Source organism: Euprymna scolopes, chromosome 15, assembly GCF_053919585.1.
Source record: "Euprymna scolopes isolate OS-2025 chromosome 15, ASM5391958v1, whole genome shotgun sequence".
Lineage (NCBI taxonomy): Eukaryota > Metazoa > Mollusca > Cephalopoda > Sepiida > Sepiolidae > Euprymna > Euprymna scolopes.
Window position 1 is genome coordinate 89,399,218 of NC_136496.1, and position 23,896 is coordinate 89,423,113.

At 32.5% G+C, this 23,896-nt stretch overlaps 1 protein-coding gene across 1 annotated transcript in view; it reads left to right on the forward strand.

The window, feature by feature from the left end:
• LOC145293975 (uncharacterized) overlaps nucleotides 1-23,896 on the forward strand; it is a 58,597-nt gene that overhangs the window by 15,303 nt on the left and 19,398 nt on the right. Inside the window, exon 2 of the mRNA XM_080140858.1 lies at nucleotides 5,452-5,693. Coding sequence (XP_079996984.1) covers nucleotides 5,452-5,693 — 242 coding nt within the window. The remainder of the gene's footprint in view (nucleotides 1-5,451; nucleotides 5,694-23,896) is intronic.

Genomic DNA, 23,896 nt, shown 5'->3' on the forward strand with positions numbered 1-23,896 from the left:
AAAAAATTATCACCTTAGGAAAATTTATATATATTTATATATATATATATATATATATATATAATTTAGCTGAAATAATGCGAAGCTCGCAATTTGTTTACAAACAAAACGTTTGAGCCCTCTACGAGTAGCGGACGGATGTTTATTTAAATACGCATTCGGATAGCTTAATTTCGGCCACCGATTCCGTAGTCAGGGGGTAGGACTGCCGACTGTCATCACGACGGTTCTAGGTTCGATACTCGGCTTGGGAGAGGTGTTAGTCTAGCGGCACTGATGAGTTGTGAAACAACGAAACAGGTCTGTATGTCGATGACTAAAAATATATTTTATATATATATATATAAAATTGGATTTTTTATATATATAAAATTGGATTTTTTACCCTTCACCGGACATTCCATTCATGTGAAATCTTTTTATCATTTTTTCTTTTACCTCCTATTCCCCTTACCTCACCTTTTTTTTAACCAAGTAAGATCTATGACTTACTTGTAGTTTCATTAAATACTTTTTATATGCAAAATCCGATCCTGCATTTTGCTAATTCCTGCCCTCTGATGAGAAGGAGGGTATTTCTTCGAAACTCCGCGGATTAAGGACTATCCACTTATCGTGTGCTTTCTTTTTTTTAAAATTAAATATGTTTTTAACTCTTTTTCAAGATGTCTTTTAACATGTTTTATTAATCATATATATATATATATATATATATATATATATATATATATATATATATATATATATATATATATATACTGGTAACCATATCGAATATTGAAATGCTTAATCTTTGGTTCGATGGGACGAAACGACATAAAAATTTGAAGGCTTTTTGCAGATTATAAAACTATTCTGTGGTTAATATTTTATGACAATTTGTAAAAACGGGATATATATATATATATATATATATATATATATATATATATATATATATATATATATATATATATATATATATATATATATAGTGTCCTGGTAAGCCAGCTCCAGTTTTGCTGCTTTGGAATGAATTATGAATGAATTTTGCTTAGGGTTTTTTTTGTGTGTGTGTGTGTGTTTTTGGCTCCCCTGTAGCCTTGCTTGTCTACAAATATAATATCATATATATATATATATATATATATATATATATATATATTTATATTTTTCTTGATTATAAATATGTATATATAATTTTATATTTTTCTTTATACAAACATGATTGTCTACATATGTGCATACATGTTGTGGCTGTGATTTTTTTTCAAAATCCAGCATAATCAGGCCACTAGTTTCAACTGGTCTCAAATGAAAATATACAGACTTTCCTTTTTTCAAACTTTTTTATCGGGGTAGGTGAGGAGGAATGGAAAAAAAGAAATACTATGCTATTTTGGCAAAGTATTTAATTTTTTTTTTTTTTTTTGTCTTGGGGATTCCTATAATTTTCTCTTATTACTTGTTACCTTCTAGCCATAACAGGTGTCTTCGCAGTATAGAAAAACCTTTATATAAATTAATACTGAGTAATAAATTCTTAGGATACGTTGAAACTTGATATTAGGTATCTCACTGCCGATGGAATCCTCTATCTGTATAAGAGTAAAGTACATCTGTGGGAATTGAAATTCCCAGCCAACGGACACACAGAGATAAAACGGTACTCTTAAGCTAAAATCGATTATCGCCCCTTTAACTCTGGTGACACATGCCTGGCCACCAGAGGACAAAGACAGATACGTCACTTCCTGTTTTATAGATCTCTTTCTCTTTTCCGCTTGACTCAATATGTGACGAAACGCGATCCGGTTAGGATGGCTAGCTAACCAGCTCTTCTAACTAACCCGTTAGCCTATCATCAAATACTAACTGCAAGTAACGTTACTCTTCTTTCAACAAACTCTTATTCTTCATTTTCTTTCGTGTATTTTTATGTAAATAAATCTACATCTAATTGTTATCGTATATCGGTATGTTTCGTCTCTTCATTGCACGACCTTTGCTTCTCAATCACTCTACCGTTTATTAATGGGATCGTCAATTACATAAACAGAGCATCCTATCCTCAATACGTCCTAGGTTAGGATGGAATACTGTTGCCACATCTAGGCAGAAGCTGCTCGGTGCTTCCTATCCTGCCCTAATGAAGTTCAAAGCCGGATTTGAAACCTGATGGGTTATGCCCTTTTCTCTTCCTTGCAATCTCTTTCCCACGGAAGAAACGTTGCGAGCCTGTTTCTGCTCTATTGTCATTTCCAAGTGCTCGTCTAAGCCCGAATCTATGGTCCTCCTTTGCTAAACTTTCACAAAACACCGACTAACTACAACAAATATCAACAATTTCCCCCACCCTTTATATGTGCTTAAATCTAAATGCAAATCCAAGAAACAAAGATTCTTTCTTAGAACTGCCTGCCTGTGGAACACTGTTCCACTGGCCTGCATCCCGGCCGATTACAATATGGTAGCCTTAAAGTTCTCATTGAACCGTGCTCATAAATAATCCAAATTCTACCCATCTACACCAATAACGATCACATTACCACTATACATCCATTAAACCTTATCCTCGAGTCACCTTCGGGTTTTGATATGTGGTGACTCCATTTTAAAAATGCTTCAATCAGCTGTTAATTGAAAGATACCTGTTATGGTTTAAAGGATAATAAGTAATAACTGAAACATGTGTACACATATGTAAATGAGAACATAAATTGATTTAATTCCTTTACATTTGATCATTAGAAGCGAAACAAACTTCAAATGTCCTTCCTTATCACGCCAATACTGTTCGTAGATAAGGAGAGATTTATATATGCCGACGTGCTTACTTTTTTTGAATACACACAGCGATCAGACAGAAAGTACAAAAAAGGAGTTAAACGATGATGATAATAATAATAAAAACAAAATAGAAACAAAATAAAAACAAACGCTGTACACCCTTAAAATTTCGGCGATGAAAGAGAGATAACCCCCCGTCGATCTTTATTAGAGTTGCTTCCCCCTTGGTCAATCAATTTTTTTTTACAAATTCGAAACTATAACCATAAAATAGAGACTAACTTACAGAATACGAAAATAGTTACGGAGCCAGTAACTTTTCTCTTTTCTTTTACAAACATCAACCAACATGCCTGAAGACGGTCGAAGGACAATCCGACCGAAACGTTGCACAAATAACACTCAAGATGAAAACAATAGTCCGATCAATACAAGTAATATAAGCAATCAGCCTTTGTCTTAAAAACATTCAGAACTTTAAAAGCAAAATAAATAGATTTATGGAAAAAGAACACGGATTACTACACATAGCTAAATATTACAATTTCAATACATTTTTACGGGCAGCAAGCCTAGAGATATCTAGCTCCAAATATCTCGATAATATTTACATGTTGTACATTGATAAAGTATAATTCATCTGTGCTTAAACTGAAACTTTAGAAATACGTAGAACAATAAACATACAAAAAATGCGTGAATATATACAAAGATACTGTATAAGATTTTATGTTACTGTTTAAGCTAATTATAATTTAGTGTAAATGCTTACAATTCATGATGATTTCGTTTCTTTGATTCAATAAATTTAATTGTAAATAAATCACTGGTTTCTATGTGTTTGCGCCTTTTAAGGGTTAATTCAGATTACTTTTTTAGAGTAATGTACTATGTTTCAAAGACCAAATAAGGAAGTGAGTAGTGTATGTTCATAATATGGTTCGTTATTTTCTTCTCGTTAAAGTGTTCATTGCGTCATTCTCATAACATTGTTCGTTATTGATTATCATTAAACTGTTCGTTGTTTCATGTCTATGAAATTGTACTTTATGTTATTCGGATTAAATTGTTCGTTATTTTATTTACATTAAACTCTTTCATATGTAATATATTGATGTTGGCATTTTGTGGCTGTTCAGCGTAAATGGAAATGCTCTGATATTATTTTAGCTCTTTTGTTAAAACTGCAAAAGTATTTATCTAAACTAGGAGGAGCGCCCGGCGTAGCTCGATCATAATATACACTTAAATATGATGTTTTAATTTATGCAGATTTCGTATATATTATTATAGAGTAAATTTTCTATCGATTTTTATATCTATATATCTAAAAAAGTTAAATTGTCTGTGTATGTGTATGTGTCTGTATGTGTGCATTTCCCTACCAATCTACTCTGTTAATTTTCAGTCTACAGACTCTAGGTTTGACATAAGGTGTATTGAGATTTAGAAAAATCTTTTTAATCGGTTTTCGGCCAGAAATTTGACTGTCAACGATTTGACCTTTCAAACTCTATCAAACTCCTCCGCCAAGTTTGGGCCTAAACACTTAAAATTTTAGATGTAGATTACTTGGACATGGAACTAACCTTTTAATTCGATTTAAGTCAAAAACAATAAATGCTTAAGGGATCAAAATTGGGGTCAAAATTTTAAAACATTCGACCTCTGCGGTCTTTACCAAATTACTAAGCAAATTTTTGGTCTAAACATTTGAAGTTTTAAAAAATATTCAAACATAGGGCGAGCTTTTAAATCGGTTTTTGGCCGAAGATTTGGTTGCCAACGGGTCAAAGTTTATAAGGTTTTACCTTTGCGGTCTCTAGCAAACTATTTAGTCAATTTGGGGTCTAAAAATTGGAAATTTTACATAAAGGGTATTCAGACATGCATCAAGGTTTTTAATGGGGTTTTAGGCGAAAATTTGGCTGACAAGATATGAAAATCGAAAGAGTTGATCATTGCAAACTCTACCAAACTCCTTCGACAATTTTGACTCCAAGCACTTGAAATTTATATGTAGGTTATCTGGAAATGAGTCAAACTTTTTAATATATATATATATATATATATATATATATATATATATATATATATATATATATATATATATATATATATATATATATATATATAAAACTTGAGTTCCTTCAGCTATAATCGAAACCAAAACTTATGAAGAATTCTCGATAAAATTATTTATGAAAAAAATAGATTAATGGAGTGCCATCAGCTATAATCGAAACCGAAATCAAAACTTATGAAGAATTCTCGGTAAAATTATTTATTACAGGAAATAATAGGTCATAACAATTAAACGACAGTCACTCGGAAAAAAAAATTGTAAGCGTGACACACAGAATAATACAGAAGCTATCGTAATAATATAGAGAGTGTTCGTTATTGTATTATTCGTTATGCTCCACCAATCGAATTATTCGTAATTTTGAACACATAACATTGTTATATTATTCTCATAAAAATATTCGTTATTTTATTCCCATCGAATTGCTAGTTATTTCATTCCCAGAAAATTGTTTGATGTGTTTTTCTCATCAAATTTATTTTATTCGCATCAAATTGTTCATTATACATCTAACAAAAAAGTTGTCGCGAGTTATTAATTTAAAAAAATACTTTTTCACTTCTCCATTTTTCACGTTTCTCTGCAATTTTCTTCAGGTTTATTGAAAGGTATAGCTAGCGGTCGTCGAGATAGCGATCGTAAAGGAAGCGGTGACTCCAGTGCCAGTGGCGAAATGAGTGCTCTCCGAAAGAAATCTATGCAACAGTTCTTGATGGAGAAGGCCCGACAAGAACGACACAGATTATCCGTGGAAGCCCAGGGTGATCGACGAGTCACCATCTCAGCTGCTCTGCCCGGAGAGAGGATCACATTTGCCAGTCTCGTCTTAAAATCACACGTAAGTTAAAAACAAAAATATTATTTCTAATAACTTTATCTCATCTATACTAGACGCGCATATTAAAGTCAGTGCTAAGACACGTAAACACATTTTTTTTACTTACAGAATAAGCTGCTCTGGAAAAAGAAGAGAGGGTGTATCTGACCACACATATCTACCCTTCTTTCTTATATATATATAGTCTGATTATTAGTTACATATGTGCATACATGTTTCAGTGGAATCCTAATTCAAGGATAATTCCTCATCAAACCTAGACGGGAGTCAAAATTACATTAATTTTATAAAAAAAAAATATTTTGGTGTGGTTTAAATCCTGGAAGAAAGTGGGGTGTATACTTTGTGAATGCGAGTATTAGGGATTTTTGAAGGGGGTTGTGACAATCATCGAAATTCAATTTATATATGGATATGAAAAATTTGACCACGATAATGTATCTCAAACACGGCATTAGAGGAGAAAATATAACTATCGGTATGTCACCTTCATTTAAATCATATAAATAAGTCCATATATCTATTCAACTAACTGCTAATTTGACCATATGGACAAAAAAAATGTTTTTTTTAATTTAAAAACTAGAAACAATTGAACGCATAGAAAAAGCAAGGAATAGAATAAAAAACAATAAATAAAATAAAAGAATAAAGAAATTAATAAATAAATAAAACTTGTCAATAGGAAAATGAAGTCGGCACCAGAAAAAAAACAACCATAAAAACCTAAGATAGTGAAGTAGCGATGATAAGAGTATAATATTACGTCATTAATTTTATTTAATTAATTGATTATTTTTTTTAATTAAGCTACCCGAAACAAATATTAAATATTACAGAGTTTATATACATTAAAGTTTATGTTATATTAATGTCCGCATTATTTATTGTTTAAATTTATAATATAACTGGTAAGTATCAGAGATTAAAAATAGCCAAAGATTAAAGTTGGGAAATTAGAATTACAGTTAAAGTGCTTTTATAAAAATTTTTTAAAAAATTATCAATTTCAATCAAAACAAAAAGTTTAAGTTTTAGATATTTTTTTATAAATCTGAAGCAAAATCAATAAAAAATATAATATATATGAATATGCAAAATACCAATAATTACAGTGGAAATCGTAAAAAAATGGGGGGAAATAGATAAATATTTGGAATATGTCAAAAAATTATATAAGAGTAATAAGTACAGTGTATGAAATGCGATCCAGAGGTACAGTTATAAATATAGTAAATATAATATTTTGTGAAGATTTTAGTAAAAAAGGAACATTACTATAGGATATAAGTATAAGTAGTACAAGAATCATGTTAGATAAAACCTTTAAGAAAAGTGACTAAGGAAGTGTGATTTATAATATACACACTAATTTGATATTTCTTGTTTTTTATTTAAGAGTATTTTTATCTTTATGTTTTGTGATAAAGAGTTTTTCATTTAAGCAACAACAAAAAAGAAACAAGGGGAATTTAGTAATCGACAAGTTTTGGGGTTGTTTTTGTTTTTTTTTGTTTGTTTTGTTTTGTTTGTTTTTTTGTTTGTTTTTTAGAATTTCCCAGTTAACAATTGGTGTCAATATTTCCTAATTAGTTCACTATAATATGAAGCCAATGATATCACTTATCACTTTAATTTGGATTAACAAAGGGACTTTTACGGCTAGTATATATTTGTTTGAAATTATTGCTTGTATGACGTATATAAAATATGTTGATGGTAGGATCCTCCCGTGCTCTAATGTTAGCTTGATGAATAAGAGAGGTTATTAAGCAGTTCTGTTTTTTAGGGGGGGGGAGCGTTCAGATTTATTCATACTTTCATAGTCTTCAGCTTATTAAATATTTCTTTGGATGAGGAGTTAAAACTAATTCTTCTGCCAATAGAATTAAGGATATGTTTAATGACAGATTTAGGGTGTTTTCATAAAGGGTGAACATATATAGACTTCATGTTTTATATTATATGTATATATATATATATATATATATATATATATATATATATATATATAGAGAGAGAGAGAGAGAGAGAGAGAGAGAGAGAGAGGGTGGGTTGTTTTTATAATTGTGACACGTTTCTGCTCTAATCAGGCGTTTAGTCTGACATTTTAAAACTCTCTCAAAATCTGATTCAGATGGATTAGACTGGATTTATTGATCGGTAAAGAGATGGCGAAGTCCTGATCGAATTACAAGCCGATTGTGACAAAAAAAAAAAGACACTTAATCCGTTTCGCTTTCCTTTTCTTTCTAAATCATAACACGCACATCAGTTTCCATCTCCTTACACATATCAAGCACGCTGTAAACATTTAAGATCACTCCCCAAGTCACCATTTGCTCTTTTACATCATTAGCACATCCATGGTCCTTCAGCCTATCAAGCTGAAATACCACGACCTCAACCATAAATTTCTCTCTCCTTTTCTCTCTATCTCTATCTCTCTCTTTCTATCTCTGTCTATGTCTCTCTCTATCTCCCTTTGTTTGTTTCTCTCTCTCTCTTTATCTCCCTTTGTTTGTTTCTCTCTCTTTCTTTCTCTCTCTCTTTATATATATACATATATATATACATTTATATAAATATATATGTATATATACATATATAAATATATATATACATATGTATATATATGTGTGTGAGAGAGTGTGAGTTCATATATATATGTAAAAACATATATTTTGCATATATGTGAGTGCGTATATATATATATATATACATATTTATATATATGTGTCTGAGTGCATATATATGTGTGTGTGTGTGTTCTCCTATAGTTGGTCTAGATTGTGAGGATTATTTTCATAAACTTTTGTTTTAAAGCCCACCAAAGATAAAAATCACATGATGACAAGTCCGGGGAACTCTTTGCTTTTTATTAATTTATTTTTATTTCGGACTATTATGCTCATTTTTATTAGTTGTTGTTTTCATCTTTATTCATTGTTGTTTTTCACGGCGTTTCGGCCAACTGTTCCTCTGGCCTTCGCCAGGTGGTAACCGCGACGGATAGGAACTTCGAATATTCTAACTGCATTCTCAGCAAGCACTGCCATCCGTAGTTATTGTCGTCTCACCACGTTTTGGCCAAGTAAACCTCTGGCACGCTTTTGGGTAGGATTGAAACCGCTATCTTCATACAATGTCCATCTGGAACTGTAGAGATTCAACGTCTCTATCAACTGCGCCACGGGTCCGAAGGGCAATCAAAGTTGGATTCTTTGATCTTATAAATCCACGTTTATTATTATCTGATCTTCCATAGTCGGGTCCATACCGATTGATATATATATATTATTCCTTAATTGGAATTCATTTTTAATAAACGTGGATTTATAAGATCAAAGAATCCAACCTTTGCTTTTTGTTCTCTCTTTCGTAAATATGTCATGTACTTATGTCAATGAAATCTGTGAGACCTGTGGTATGTTGTTGAAAAAAGAATTGCATTTTGTCTTGTGGTGTCAGTTGGTCGTTAAGAAAAATATTAGATAGGTTAGGCTACTTTTAAGTGGGTCGCTTAATCTGAAAAAAATTAATTAGAAAAAGATTAGAACGATTGGGCTATTTTAAGTGGACCACTCTCTCTTTCTCTCTCTCTCTCTCTCTCTCTTTCTCTCTCTCTCTCTCTCTCTCTCTCTCTCTATATATATATATATATATATACATATATATATATTTCTGTAGAACTATATTTTTTTAATTTCAGAGCAATGTAGTGAATAAATGACAAAAAACTGATTGATATAATAATTAAGTGTTTGTTTTGGCGCTACGAAACAGATACTGTCAGGAATTGTAAATGTCAACTAAATTATAGGAATAAATAATAAGATGTCCAATATCATGAATTTTGGAAAATAGTTTTTTTGTCATCTATTCACTATACATATATATATATATATATATATATATATATATATATATATATATATATATATATATATATATGTAGTCATCCATATACAGTACTGTTTCGCAGCTCATCAGTGCGGCCAGGCAGCTACTTCAAGACAGAATCGAAACCCGACCGCCCAAATGATAGTTATATATATATATATATATATATATATATATATATAAACTGAAACCTACTCCTTGATTAACGTTGTTTTACTTATGAATGTAGATTTCTGCATGTAAACAAGTTTAATCGACTACTTATGGCAAGGTCAACTGTTTTGTTTTTAATTTTGGTCCCTTAGTAGCAATTTTTGTCAGCTAAAAGCAATAATCGAAAGTGTGTTATATGTCCAAATACCCTATATATCAAATTTCTACTCTGTAAACCAAATATTAATAGAGAAGTTTGGTAGAGACTTTTAGCATACACACCGACAAAATCACTTTTATATATATATATATATATATATATATATATATATATATATACATAAAGCAAGGGAAAGATGGCCTTCTTCTGTCAAGAAGTGACAATCACTTATATAGATAGATAGATAGATAGATAAAAAAAAATTCCGTGTGTTTACATCTTTAATTCCATGCAATTATGCAGAATTTAGGAACTATGCATAAATAATATTTAGCGTAATAATAAAATATAAGAAACCATAAAAATGAGTAATTAATAAACGCTCGTTTTTCAAAGGAATATGCAAATTAATCAATCTTCATGCAGTCGTTCGCATATTTATTACTGAGTATATTGAGAAGTTCGTTTTAATAAATTTTACACGGAGAAATTAGGCTTTTAATATCATGTCAGAGCGAGAAAAAACTCAACTTTGTAGGTATAGAGCGCGGCATAACTAACGCCTTTTAGTTAAGTGGAAGAAAATTAAAGCTTTTTATTATACTTTATTTTTTCGAATATAAATGCATTGCTAAATGTTCATAAAACTAATATAATACATTAACAATTAATTCATAATTAATATAAGTTCAGAAAGTAGGCTTTTAATATCGATGTCAGAGCGAGAAAAACTCAACTTTGTAGGTGTGTATATATATTTAGTCGCCGGTGACCCGACAATGAGGCAGGTAGTACTGGGTCACAATATATATATATATGCGACATGATGCGGACCGAGCGATGCCGAGTGACCTTGCTAGTCGACACGAATTCAGAGGAATTCGCACGGCTGAATTCTAATGATGATGATGATGATGGTTTTGATGTTTTAAACAGAAATGTCTATGGGATTTTGTCAGAAAGAAAAAAAAACAAATAACTGTTCTTATCTTATTGCTATGGTATATCCGTTAACAACGAAAAGGTTGTTTTTGAGCCCTCTGTTGAGCGATATGAAGAAATCCAGAGATTCTTAAACTGACAGCTTGGGGTTGGAATCGGAGGTGAGGGGTCGCCGCCAGGCATTGTTCGACCTGGAGGTGACTAATAGCTCCTAATTACATGATAAGTGAACACCTCAGTGTAATGAGGGTTAAAAATGGGGATAGATAAATCCGAAAGGAGGAGTAGAAATTAGGGAAACAGAGAGAGGGAGGAAATTCAAAAGAGGAAAAAGGAAAGGGAGTACAAATTAATAGGATAAAAGAAGAGAGGGAGAGGAAAGGAAAGAAAGAAAGAATAACTCCAAAAAGGTGGAAGGAGGAACGACTGATTTGATAAAAACAAGACACTTGGCTAATTGGGGTCTTTTTTCGCTGATCCTTTTCCGTGGACTGACGGTAGATAAAGGACGTAGAACTTGGTAAAAGAAACAAAACTGCCAGCCCCCTAAGTTGCATGACTAGGCCAGTATGTAACTATTATTTGTAAAGTCAAAGACAATAATCAATTCTATGTTAAGAAAACCAATTAAGATTTTACTTTCTTTTCTTTGATTGGAACGCCGTTGTGAATGCAATATATTTCTCCGATAGCCCAGGTGTCGGTTGGAAGCTGATTTGAAAGCGGAACCGGAGAGCGACCGACGACGACCGCGAAGACGAATTCGACCACTAGACGAAACCACGGGTAACGCCACCACAGGTATCGGCTACGGGTGCATTTCAATCACGAGCCTATGCACCTGAGCTGAGCTGCACTGGAGGGGTTACATATATATATATATATATATATATATATATATATATATATATATATATATATATAGGGACAGAATTATACATACAACAAAAGTATCACCCTTAGAAACAGATAAAAATGCTTTTAACTGAAATGAAGAATTATATATTTTTAATTTATATAAATCAAAGTCTTCTTCAACTTCGGGGACAGTTTTCATGAGAGCTGAATCACCAGCATTCTATTATGAGGTGGTCTATATTGAATATGGATGACCTCATCATAGTATGTATCACGGGAAAAGACTTTTAGTGTTATGAGGGTGTCCATTAATATCTTTTTAACTAAGCGCAATACATAGTAGCCCAAAAGATTGAGATCTAGGCAGGAAAAGGACCAAATGTTAGTGATCATGTGATTTTTAAAAGCTTTCGCCAATCACATTTGCGTTCTCGTTATCTTTTAAATCTAATTATTTTTCATGTTTTGGCTCTCTCTAGCGCGCTATAAAAATTACTCACAGCTGACAGTATTCTATATTTCTGCAAAGCCACCATTCGAAAACGCCTAGAAGATTGTTGCCACATATGAACCGGTGTATCCACCACTGACTTTGGAATTTAGTTTCTGGATACTGCTTCCTCGACTATCTGTAGAAACTTAAACGTATTGTGAACAAGCATCTCTTAGAATGTAGGCATGGTCTCTATTTTTTTTTTTTTTTACAAAGGTGTCGCCAATTATCTAGACTTGGAGGCCACTCGAGAATAAAGGTTTATGAGTGTACAGTAGTTAATGGGACAATATCGTATTAATCGTTAGTAATGGAAATTTGGTAAATTGGATTACTTTAAGGGGACAGCTCATCAAGAACTTGTTTATGTTGGACTTGAAGACGACCATATTGTAGTTAGTTGGAAAGCAGAAAAATGGAACAGAGTTCCACAGGCGTGCAGTTCTAAGAAAGAAGCTTTGTTCATGGAATCTACGTTTAGGTTTAGGCACAGATAAAGAGTGAGGAAAATAATTGATAGTGGTTTCAGTAGACGAGTGTTTTTCGTGAGAGTCAGGCAACGAGGAACAATGGATTGGAGCTCAGGCAAGCAGTTGCCATAAAAATAATGATAAAGCAGAGACAGGCTCGCAACGTCTCTTCTGTTGAAAAGAGGTTGCAGGGGAGATAAAAGGGCATCCCCCACTAGGCTACGAAGTTTATTTTGAACTCTGTCAAGACAGGCTAAGTTCTTTTTAGCAGCTCCTGTCTAGATGTGGCAACATTTCTCCATCCTTGGACGTACTTGACTCTTATACAGGTACAAAATTGCATCAGTAGTGAGATATCTACTGAAGCGGTAGAATGATCTCACCGTTTTTCCAGCAGCCTTGGCAACAGATTTGATGTACGTGTTCCATTTCAGATCAGAAGTAAAGCTTGTCAAAACATGGATGCTCCCCAAGAAGAGATTGATGCCAGACGGGAATCAGAGAGTTGATGATGTAAAGATAGAGGATTGGTTTTAGAGGCATTAAGATTAACCAGCCACCTCTTGGCTTATGTCTTGTTTGGAGTGAATATGAGTCAAAATACAATTTAGTTCAACATATGCAACGCTCCTGAGAAAGATCCATTGGATGAAAACAGAAACCTTGCAAATATGTATTAAATTGACATTGAGTAAAAGTTAGCATAAATTTAAGCGATAATGGTGGTTAGGATAAGATGTTGGTTTACAAGTGACTGCTTATATTAAAATCGTCTAATTCAAAAAGGCTCGAACAAAATTCGTTTCAGACGATCGGGAATCCTTCTGATTAGTTGAAAATTCAGAAGATCGCACATGCATGTTTGTTCATATTTACTTGTTTCTCCACAAGGGCAAAATTAGGCACGAGGTCAACTTTTTAATACTGGGGAAAATCCAGCTCCCCAAAAAGGGGCACTCTGGATTAGCACAAAAATAAAAAGTCTAGAAAGATTTCTCCTTTGCTGAACGAAGGCAGAATAGACGAACAGAACAGATATAGCACTTTGCTCCTAGCCAAAAGGCTAAGTGATGTTTTTTGTTTGTTTTCTTTTGTTAATTCATGCTGCGTTTTAGCAATGTTAGCAATTTCCACAATAATACTTTTAAAAGTTATTTATGTAGTAAAACTCTTTCTCAATCCGAAAAGTTGTCTCAGGTTTGGCACTTATCGGCGCTCTTATTAAGCAGAACGGATAGCCTGAAACATGCCAGTGACACGGCGCTAGACTGTCACTGATTACATTTTGCTGGGTAGAGTGTTTCTTACAGAATCTGGTATTCCTAAATAGTCGCCCATCCAAGTACGTCTGGTCTCAACATCTCTTACCTTCAGGAATTAGTGTATGAAATGATTTTAATCGTAAATATTTATTTCTTTAATCGAAAATTTTATCATTGTAGAATATGTTAATTTTTATTTTTATTTAAACAATGTCTTAAAATTCAATATGTGTGGGGGGCGTGTGTGTGTGTGTGTGTGTGTGTGTGTGTGTGTGTGTGTGTCTGTGTGTCTGTGTGTCTGTGTGTCTGTGTGTGTGTCTATGTGTCTGTGTGTGTGTGTCTGTGTGTGTGTGTGTTTATTTTACAACCTCAAATATCAACTTAATCCATTACAATTGTTTCCGCGGACAAAAAATTTACTGTCTGCTTCGTCAGACGGCAAAAGACTTTTACCGTCTGACGAAGCAGACGGTAAATTTTCTGTCCGCTGAAACAATTGTAGGGGATGAAGTTGATTGTTGTAAAATAAAAAAATAAAAATAAACATATTCAGCTGTATTAATGTATTGAACACTTTTATCTTGTTTTTACCATTTCTACCTCTGAATATATATATATATATATATATATATATATATATATATATATATATATAATTTTTAATAAACACATATTTTATTATCCATAGACGGATATATGTTTATGTTTCCATCAATATCAGCGGAACTAATAAGTAATAACGGTAACATGAAACATATATGTCTATAGATAATAAAAAGTATTTATTTATCCAAAAAATTATATATACATACACACACACACACGCACACACGCACACACACATGTATGTATATATATATATATATATATATATATATGTATAGAAAGACAGACAGATAAACACACACACACACACACACACATATATATATATATATATGTATAGACAGACAGACAGACACACACACACACACACACAAACAGAGAAATGAGAGACAGTGAGTTCTCTAGGTAACATATAAAAATGAAAACTATTAGACATACGTGTGATAATCTCAATTGTTGTCGGTGGTGAGAGTGTAGAGGTAAGATTCCTAATCTACAAGTCATCTGGCTTCGAATTATAGACTGAAAACACTTCCTATGCCTATCTAGTCAAAGAGACGTAATACGACGAAACAGCTATCTAACTTTTTAAGACATTCCAAAGTCACAGATGTATTTACTTCATTCACATTCATATTGTTTTATTGCTGCGTCTTATACGTGTTTCATTGGGAGGTATGAACATACCAAACAAATTATCAGAGACTTACATTAGTAACCTAGAGGGAAAAATATACAGTTTTCTCCTTGGATTAAAAAGGATAAATAATGTCAAAATGAATTGGAAACTTTAGGCGTTCATAAGAAAAGAAACATAAAAAAAAAACATGTAAAACCTAAAAAATATAATAAGAAGTCTTACTTACAGAATAATTTTGAAACCTATCACTAAGAAAAAATGCATTAATTCAGACTCACAAGGAGACCTAATCCGTACACAGGCGCCATATTTGAATCCATGATATACAGAAAATGGATTCAAACATGTATGTATGTATAAAGTTAGGAAATATTTGAAGACTACAAAGAATGTACTTATATTCTTTGTATTCTTAAATACATTTTGCAACTTTATTTGCTATATTGTGCATCCCCTATCGTATCAGGATTTTGTCGATATCAGATATCATTGATATCAATGAAACAATGATTACAAATAATTATGTTTTTAACTACTGCAAAAATTGTAAGTTAACTACACTCACCACGCAAAAACAGCAAATATAGTGTTGACATCGACTGGGACCTTACACAATTGTCGAGAAAGGTCAAGAAGAATTGAAAGATCGAGAAGAGTAAGCACAAACCAGACTTCCACTGGATGGGTGCGGAAGGGACTTGGACTTTTGGGGAGGCTTATTGCCACCCAAATTCCAGTGTAGACGAATGTTCATTGTCAGCAAGAAATCAATGGCAAACGGCTGTTGTGATAACTAGATATTCATTAGGAAATGTTATCAAAAGGGGTGTAGAGTACTAGAAATCTGGGGAGATTTGTTGTCACCTAGACCCTAGGGAACGCCACCGGTTGTTGTCAGTGAGTAATCTCTGATTGATGACCTCCTAGCGAGTACAAATAATAATAATAATATATATATATATATATATATATATATATATATATATATATATATATATATATATGGTACTTCAAAAATGTACTCACACTTTAACTGTTATCGGCGTTGTCTGGAAAATAATAGTCATCAATTTGACATTTTCAAACATGATTCTCCAATTGCATTTGTCTTCTATATTCGAATTTATTCCATTTCAATCTGTGTTCATAAGTAAGGGTTTTAACGCCATTTGAAGTGTGAGTACAATTTACATTTCTTTCACACTCCCTATGTATGCATATATATATATATATATATATATATATATATATATATATATATAGTGAGTTCTGAAAACATATTTATGGCAATTAATCTGAACAGAGGCTTCCACGTTTCATCCTCGTAGTGTGTGCGTTATATATAGTCATCAAACTAAATATTTAAATGAGTAGTAGTAGTAGTAGTAGTAGTAGTAGTAGTAGTAGTGATGATGATGATGATGGTAATCTCCTCCGCCTCTTTAATCCGTCTCAACCTACTGCGATAACTACTGCCCGTCCTTCTCTAACACCTTTATGCCAGGCTTCAGCTTGATTGAACTATCGACATTGCGATAATTGACCTCATCCTCTTTTCCTTGGGGCATGAGGATGTCGGTTTTGCAGGAAAGATTATCACAAGGTGGAGCAATTTTTCGAGGCACGTGACCATAGTCACGCTACAGAGGTTGTATTGACCGACAGTCGGGTGGTAAAAAAGGTGGTTAACGCCGCGATAAACCTTGATATGCGCTTTTCAGTTAAACGTTCTGCAGTTTAGCGGCTGCAGATAGCATTTAATTTGATTCGATGTTTCACGATTCACTTGCTTTATCCAATCAACGAGCTACAATTTGTTCTGCGTTTTATTCGCTTCGTTTCATTAATTCACTTCATTTAAGATCTGATTAGTATTTTGTTTTGTTTTTGGGGGGGGTAAGATAAATCAAACCAAAAGCCTTAATTTTTTTTTACATTTGCTCAACTAATCACAGCTTTTATTTTAAATTGAAATCACTCTAGACGAGGCATGAAGCCACTTGATGTAAAGGAGCTAGAAATATTATATTCAAAGTAAAAAAAAAAAAAAAAGAACTAGCCAACGATAATTATTAGATGCATATATTCCGACCTAGAAAATAGCAATTTTTCCTCATTTGTCAGCAGAATCGCTTATAATGTGATTACTAAAGGACTAAATTAAGGAAGTGAGAGTTACGAGGCTGCCGGAAGTAAACCCAATATCTATTTTCTACACACCTTAATTAAACCTCTTGACTTATAATCGGGATCAAACATTGAATCCTTCGTTTACTAAGTATTTGACTTAGAGTTAAGATTCTTATTGGAATATTTTTAACTTGATGGGTCATCATTTATAAAGGCCCGGGACCACTTGAGGATATGGGTGAAAGAGATTGATTGTCAGTTGGACGATGGTCGTACTCGTGGTATTTTGCTTCGCATATGGGATAAACTAGGCCCATGGAAGTTCTGTTTCGTTTTTCATACAGCGAGAGCGATAGGTTCTTTATGTGCCTAGTAGTGTTCTTAGATAGGATTTGTGTCGGAATGTCTTCGATAAATATCAATAATCGATAATCGAAATAATTCAATGAAATAAGGAACAGGCGATTTTGACCAAAGTTAACATCTTACACAGCTTAGCATCACAAGTGCAAGTTTTATTATCACACAAGCAGAAAGGCCCAATATATAAAATCAACAGTATGTTTTTTTTTTGCTTTGTTTTTTTTTTATACAGTGGTCACCACTTATCAAGGCCCGGAAGCCACTCAGGGATAAGGGTCATATAACAGAAGCGTGTCCGAAATGAATATTTCTGTTTAAGGCACAATTTCACAATGATACTTGATTTTTTTCGTTTTAAACTTAAATTCAATCCATTATCACCACACAAGTAGTAATGCCAGGCATATAAAATCAACAGTAGATTCTTTGATATGACAAGGGCGCGTTCGAAATGAATGTTTCTGTTTAGAGCACAACTGAACCATGATACTTGATTTTTGCATTTAAAACTTTAATGCAAGCCATTATATAAAAACAATTATAAAATCAACAGTAGGTTCTCTACAGTGCAATGTAGACTACAATATATTGCGAACTTGTTCACTGCAAGAGGCATGTGAAGCTTCCCCCAGGTGTATCCAGGGTCCCCAATTAGAGCAGGTAATCAATCGATTTGATTGAAAAATGGACTATTTCATCGATTTCGATGACAATAAAAATATGGGAGTGTGAAACATTCATTGACCATCACTCAATCCCGGGCAACACCGAATCACCCTGCTAGTGTCTTATTAAAAATATGTTTTGTAATTTTATTCAATAAAGTTTCCTTCAGATTCGATAACGGATTTTATGTGAGGTACGGATCGCTACATGGTAGGATTACTTAGTTCTTGTTCATATTGGATGCTGTTGTAACTACGAAGATTTTAAAAGAGTATCTAGTGTTATGAGGTAGATTAATAATCTTTTACTAAGTTACATTGCATATATAATAATACAAAGCATTAAGATGTGAAAAAGCTAGGGGGAAAGGGTAAAATGTTAGGGCTCATAAAAATGGTGGATTCTGAAATTTCAGAGTTACTTAACTTTGATAAAACAATTGTCCTCTACTTTTTTAGCATAAAATGACCTGCATCCGATGTCTTTAGACATTTCAGATGGTACATTCTCACACAAAATGTTCTTTTGCAATCGACCTCATAGATATTCTAGGATTATCAATAACATGTGACATGCTTGCCAAATATATTAATATAAATATTAGTGTTGGGATTAATTGGAATCGAAGTCCAAGAGTTGAGTTTCGTCCTCATTTGGTCTCATCAGTTAGACATATCCGAATGATAAAATAATGAGTATCTATTGATTTTAAACTACCGGTAAAACTATAAAATGATAGATCATCCTTTTACGTTTGAGAAAATAGTGTTAACATGCGTTGTTTTTTTTTAATGTTTTTTTTTTTGTTTTTTCTTTTTGGTAATCGTGAAAAATAAGAACTTCATAATTAAACATTTATAAAGAATCGGAATCGGTAATTGTATCAGAATCGGGAAAATACTAGAATCGTCCCATCACTAAAATATATATATATATATATATATATATATATATATATATATATATATATATATATATATATATATTCTAACTAACTGAGTAAATTAATTTAAAATGAAATCAATAAAAACAGACAAATTTGTATAACTATTCTCTACTTTAACCGTGAAAGTATTTCAACCTCTGATTTTACGAATTTCGAGTTCTACGAGATTTGGGGGGGGGGTATTCTTCCATTCATGTAGTGTACCGATATATGTCTGTAACTGATCCATTTTAAGTTCTTCGCGCTAGAGTCACGTGGCTCTAGGAAACATAATATGAAGAAGAGTTTCGATTTCATATTTCATGAGAGGTCTAATCTTTCTCCTCTTCCATTACATTCGTTAAGTGCCATTCGTTGTTGTGAACTACTAGCAATTACGACTACGTAAAATTTTGCTAACTTCTTTGCCTGAATAAAGATTCGATCACATCAGCGGAATAGTTGGCCGAAACGTTGTGAATAAACAAAACCAATAAAAGATCAAAAACAACAACTAATAAAGATGAGAATAATAGTCCGAAATAAAAATAAATTAGTACGCATGTACATGTTTTACAATACATATATATATATATATATATATATATATATATATATATATATATATATATATATATAGAGAGAGAGAGAGAGAGAGAGAGAGAGAGATAGAGAGAGAAAGAGAAAGAGAGAGAGATTTGTTAGGTTTTTTAACGTTAAGTACGGTTAAATAGTGGCTCATTTTTATTTACTTAGGAAGTCGCCCATAATTTATTTGGAAGTATATAACATTTTTGTTTATATTTTTTATTATTTTTAAAACAGTAATCTATGTACATGCATAACTACCTCTCGTCAGCGTAGCTTGACTGTTTCTAGGAATCGAACTCCAGACCATGTGTATCACAGTATATATATATATATATATATATATATATATATATATATATATATATATATAAAGAGAGAGAGAGAGAGAGTGAGAAAGAAAGAGAGAGAGATAGAGAGAGAGTGAGTGAGAGAGAGAGAGAGAAAGAAAGGGAGAAAGAGAGGGAGGAAGGGATAAAATAAAATGATGAAAAATTAAAAAATACACTATTTAATTCATTAAAAATTCAAAAATCAGAACATAATGAAAATTTTTCCTCATCCCATAGAATTTCAAAAATTAACCTTTCTTTTTCTTCAGAGGAAATAATAATATAATAGAAATTCCTAGGTTAATATCTGAAGGCGCGTGTAATCAACTGGGAGAAATGCTTCATTAGTTTTCGTTAAGATATGCATCTAGAAAGAACTCAGTCTACTGTCTTCTCTATCTTGTTACAGCCATTGCACCGACTCAGATTAACAGTTGTACCAAAAAGTGTGGATGGTTCTGCACAAAGCTTTGACCGCTATAAACAAAGTATCTGTGCGTTTTTCCGGACAACTTAGTTGTTGTGATGAATCTATATATATGTGTGTGTGTGTGTGTGTGTGTGTGTGTGTGTGTGTGTGTGTGTGTGTGTGTGTGTGAGAGAGAGAGAGAGAGAGAGAGAAAGAAAGAAACGGCACAACCCTATTCGGGTTTAACTGGCTTTCTCTAAAGGAGGAAGTTCCATGGGAGTATGAAATTCACAAACGGTCCCCAGTCGCATTATATCCCCGTTAGGGGAGATGACGACGTTAGGTTTTTGCAACTTTTGTAGGAAGCTGTCGATATCCTCCTGCATACAGCGCCTAGAATTCCCAAATTGGTCACCCATTTTAGCAATGATCAAACCCAACTTTGCTTATATATATACATCATATATATATATATATATATATATATATATATATATATGATGTGTATATATATATATATATATATATATATATATATATATATATATATATATATATATATATACGAAGAGAGAAAGATAGGGTATATCTATGTTATTTAAGCTACACGAAAGTATCCACATTCCATCCTCAAAGGGAATCATTAGATTAAATAGACAGATTTTTGCGACAGTAACAAAATTAACATCTGGTCGCAAATTTTTGTCAGTAAAACACCCCCCCCTTCCCCGAAAAAAATTGAAGAACTTAATCTCTAGGAGGATGGGATCAAGACAACAGATTCTACGCAGCCTATCTGAAAAAAAAAGAGGAAGTAATCCCTGGGAAGATCATATCATGACTGCAAAACAGATACTAAACTATAACCCTTACCCTGGAATATCATATAATATTAACCTCCGCTTCAACAGAAAAATAACCTTCCTTACAGATCTAAGTAATAATGCAATTGCCAAATTATTACAAATACATAAAACAAATGAACTGATTTTTATATATATATATATATATATATATATATATATATATATATATATATATATATATATATATATATATATATAATCATTTCCACAGCAAAATAACGTTGTAGCTCACAAAAGCCATGACTAAACAAATCGGAAGTCCAAGAGTCGATTATCGCCCTAATTTGGGCTCATCAGTTAGACATATCCGAACTCGGATTCGAAACCCGAGCCTCTTGCATACGGAGCGAGTACTCTGCCACACGAGCAAACGCGCCACACACAAGAAAGCCTCTTAACTAACACAGATCAAGCAATCCGCAATGAAATCCGTCTATGGAATGGACCTACTTCATTTCGAACAATAGATGTAGTTTCCAACAAAGTTATAACCCAAATAGATGTCTCACAAGTAAGAATGTTTTACTCGCTAAGATGATGCCATCAAAGATGCTAACCTAGCGAGAAATTAGTAATAGAATTTAAAGAATGTGAGAGATTATATAATTATTTCCGCAGCTAAACTACGTTGCAGCTCACAAGAGCCATGGCAGCCAATAAACCGGAAGTTCAAGACTCGAGTTACGCCCTCATTTGGGCTCATCAGTTAGACATATCCAAACTCGGGATTCGAAATCCGAGCCTTTTGCATGCGAGGCGAGTACTCTGCCACATGAGCAAACGCACCACACAAAAAAAATCTATTAAATAACACAAATCAAACAAACCGCGGCGAAATCCAACTATGGAACGGACCTACTTCGTCTCGAACAAGTGATGTGGTCATCCAACCAAGCTATAACCCAAGTCGATGTTTCACAAGTAGGAATATTATATATATATATATATATATATATATATATATATATATATATATATATATATATATATATATATACTACCAGAAGTACCCTTCGTTGACTGGGTTAAAAAACAGCCTACGGAAAATGGACTGTGATTGATGAAAGAAGTATGATAGGTTATGAAAAGGAGGGGGTTATAAAGAGATAGGTTTTGATACTCAAAAATTTTACCCTAAGCAAAATATGATGAAAGTAAAGATAATTTTCGTGAAAATATATTTTTTTATATCAACTTTGTTTCCATTCGTAGCCAAGAGTGACCAACAAAATGACGTTTCCTTACAAAGAGAAAATGTTATATAATAATATAAATATACAAGAAATAAATGTTACATAGCCAATAAAAGTTACTTTTGTGGTAGAAAAGTTCATTGGTTTGTATTTTTAAGTAGTTTGTAAAAAATTTTGTTTTTTTTAATTCACGAACCGGTTTTTAAAAAAATCAAAATGGCAGAGACTTTGAAATGGAGAGCCCCGTTTTCAATTTGAAGGAGGGGTACCTGAGCAATCTATGTTAACAATTTAAGAGAGTTCCGTCAACGTGAGGAATATTTATAAACATATTTTAATGTTTTCCGTTATTTTGTGCTTGAGGAATATTCGATTATGGCATGTGTAGTTTATATAAAAATTCATTTAAGTAGTTATCGCCTCAAATTTCGTTTTAATTTCGGTTCGCTGAAATTATTTCCAGTAAAGAGCATTAAAAACTATTTCAAAACAAAAAAAAAAACATGAACTGAACTTTTATTGACTATGGTAACATTTATTTCTTGTATATTTATTTTTCGGGTAGTCGTTTGTTGGCTTTTCTGCGAAACACCCTTACTAAATCATATCGACGAAATATCAAAAAACAAAGAAACAAAAACAGTTTTGAAAAATAATGAAGCTTGTCTTACTTTAGTAAAATAATCCGAAACAGCCAAATGGGATATTAAAAAAGTAAACACGTAATTAATTTAGTTTTTTAAAACAAAGAATCGATATAAATATGAATAATAAGAAAATGGCGCCCTTTTAAAGCAGAACAGCTTCGTTTCAGTTTTACGTTATTGAACGGTGTAGTATTGCGCCGTCGGATTCAGAGTTGTACTATTGTAATGTAAAGAACACGCAGAAAGGGTTGTAATCAACAGTACACGGACAAAAAAAAAGCTTAAACAAATATATAAATAAAAATAAAAAGGTTATGTAAATGTTTTTAAAAAGACACGCAATCACGTGAGCAGGATTTTTTCCTTCTTTTGACACGATAACAAGTAACGTTCTTATTTTTTATTATTTATCTATTTATCTATTTTCGAAAGAGTGCCACGTTCAAGTGGAGAAGGGAAAAAAACAGAGTTATGCAAAATTTGTGTCGAGAATTGTCTAAAGTTTCGACTTTTTTTTGCTTTCACTTTAAGAACGTGAATTTATGAGGTGAATTTATTCGACACGATATGATTCAGCTCAAAAAAATAAATAAAAGC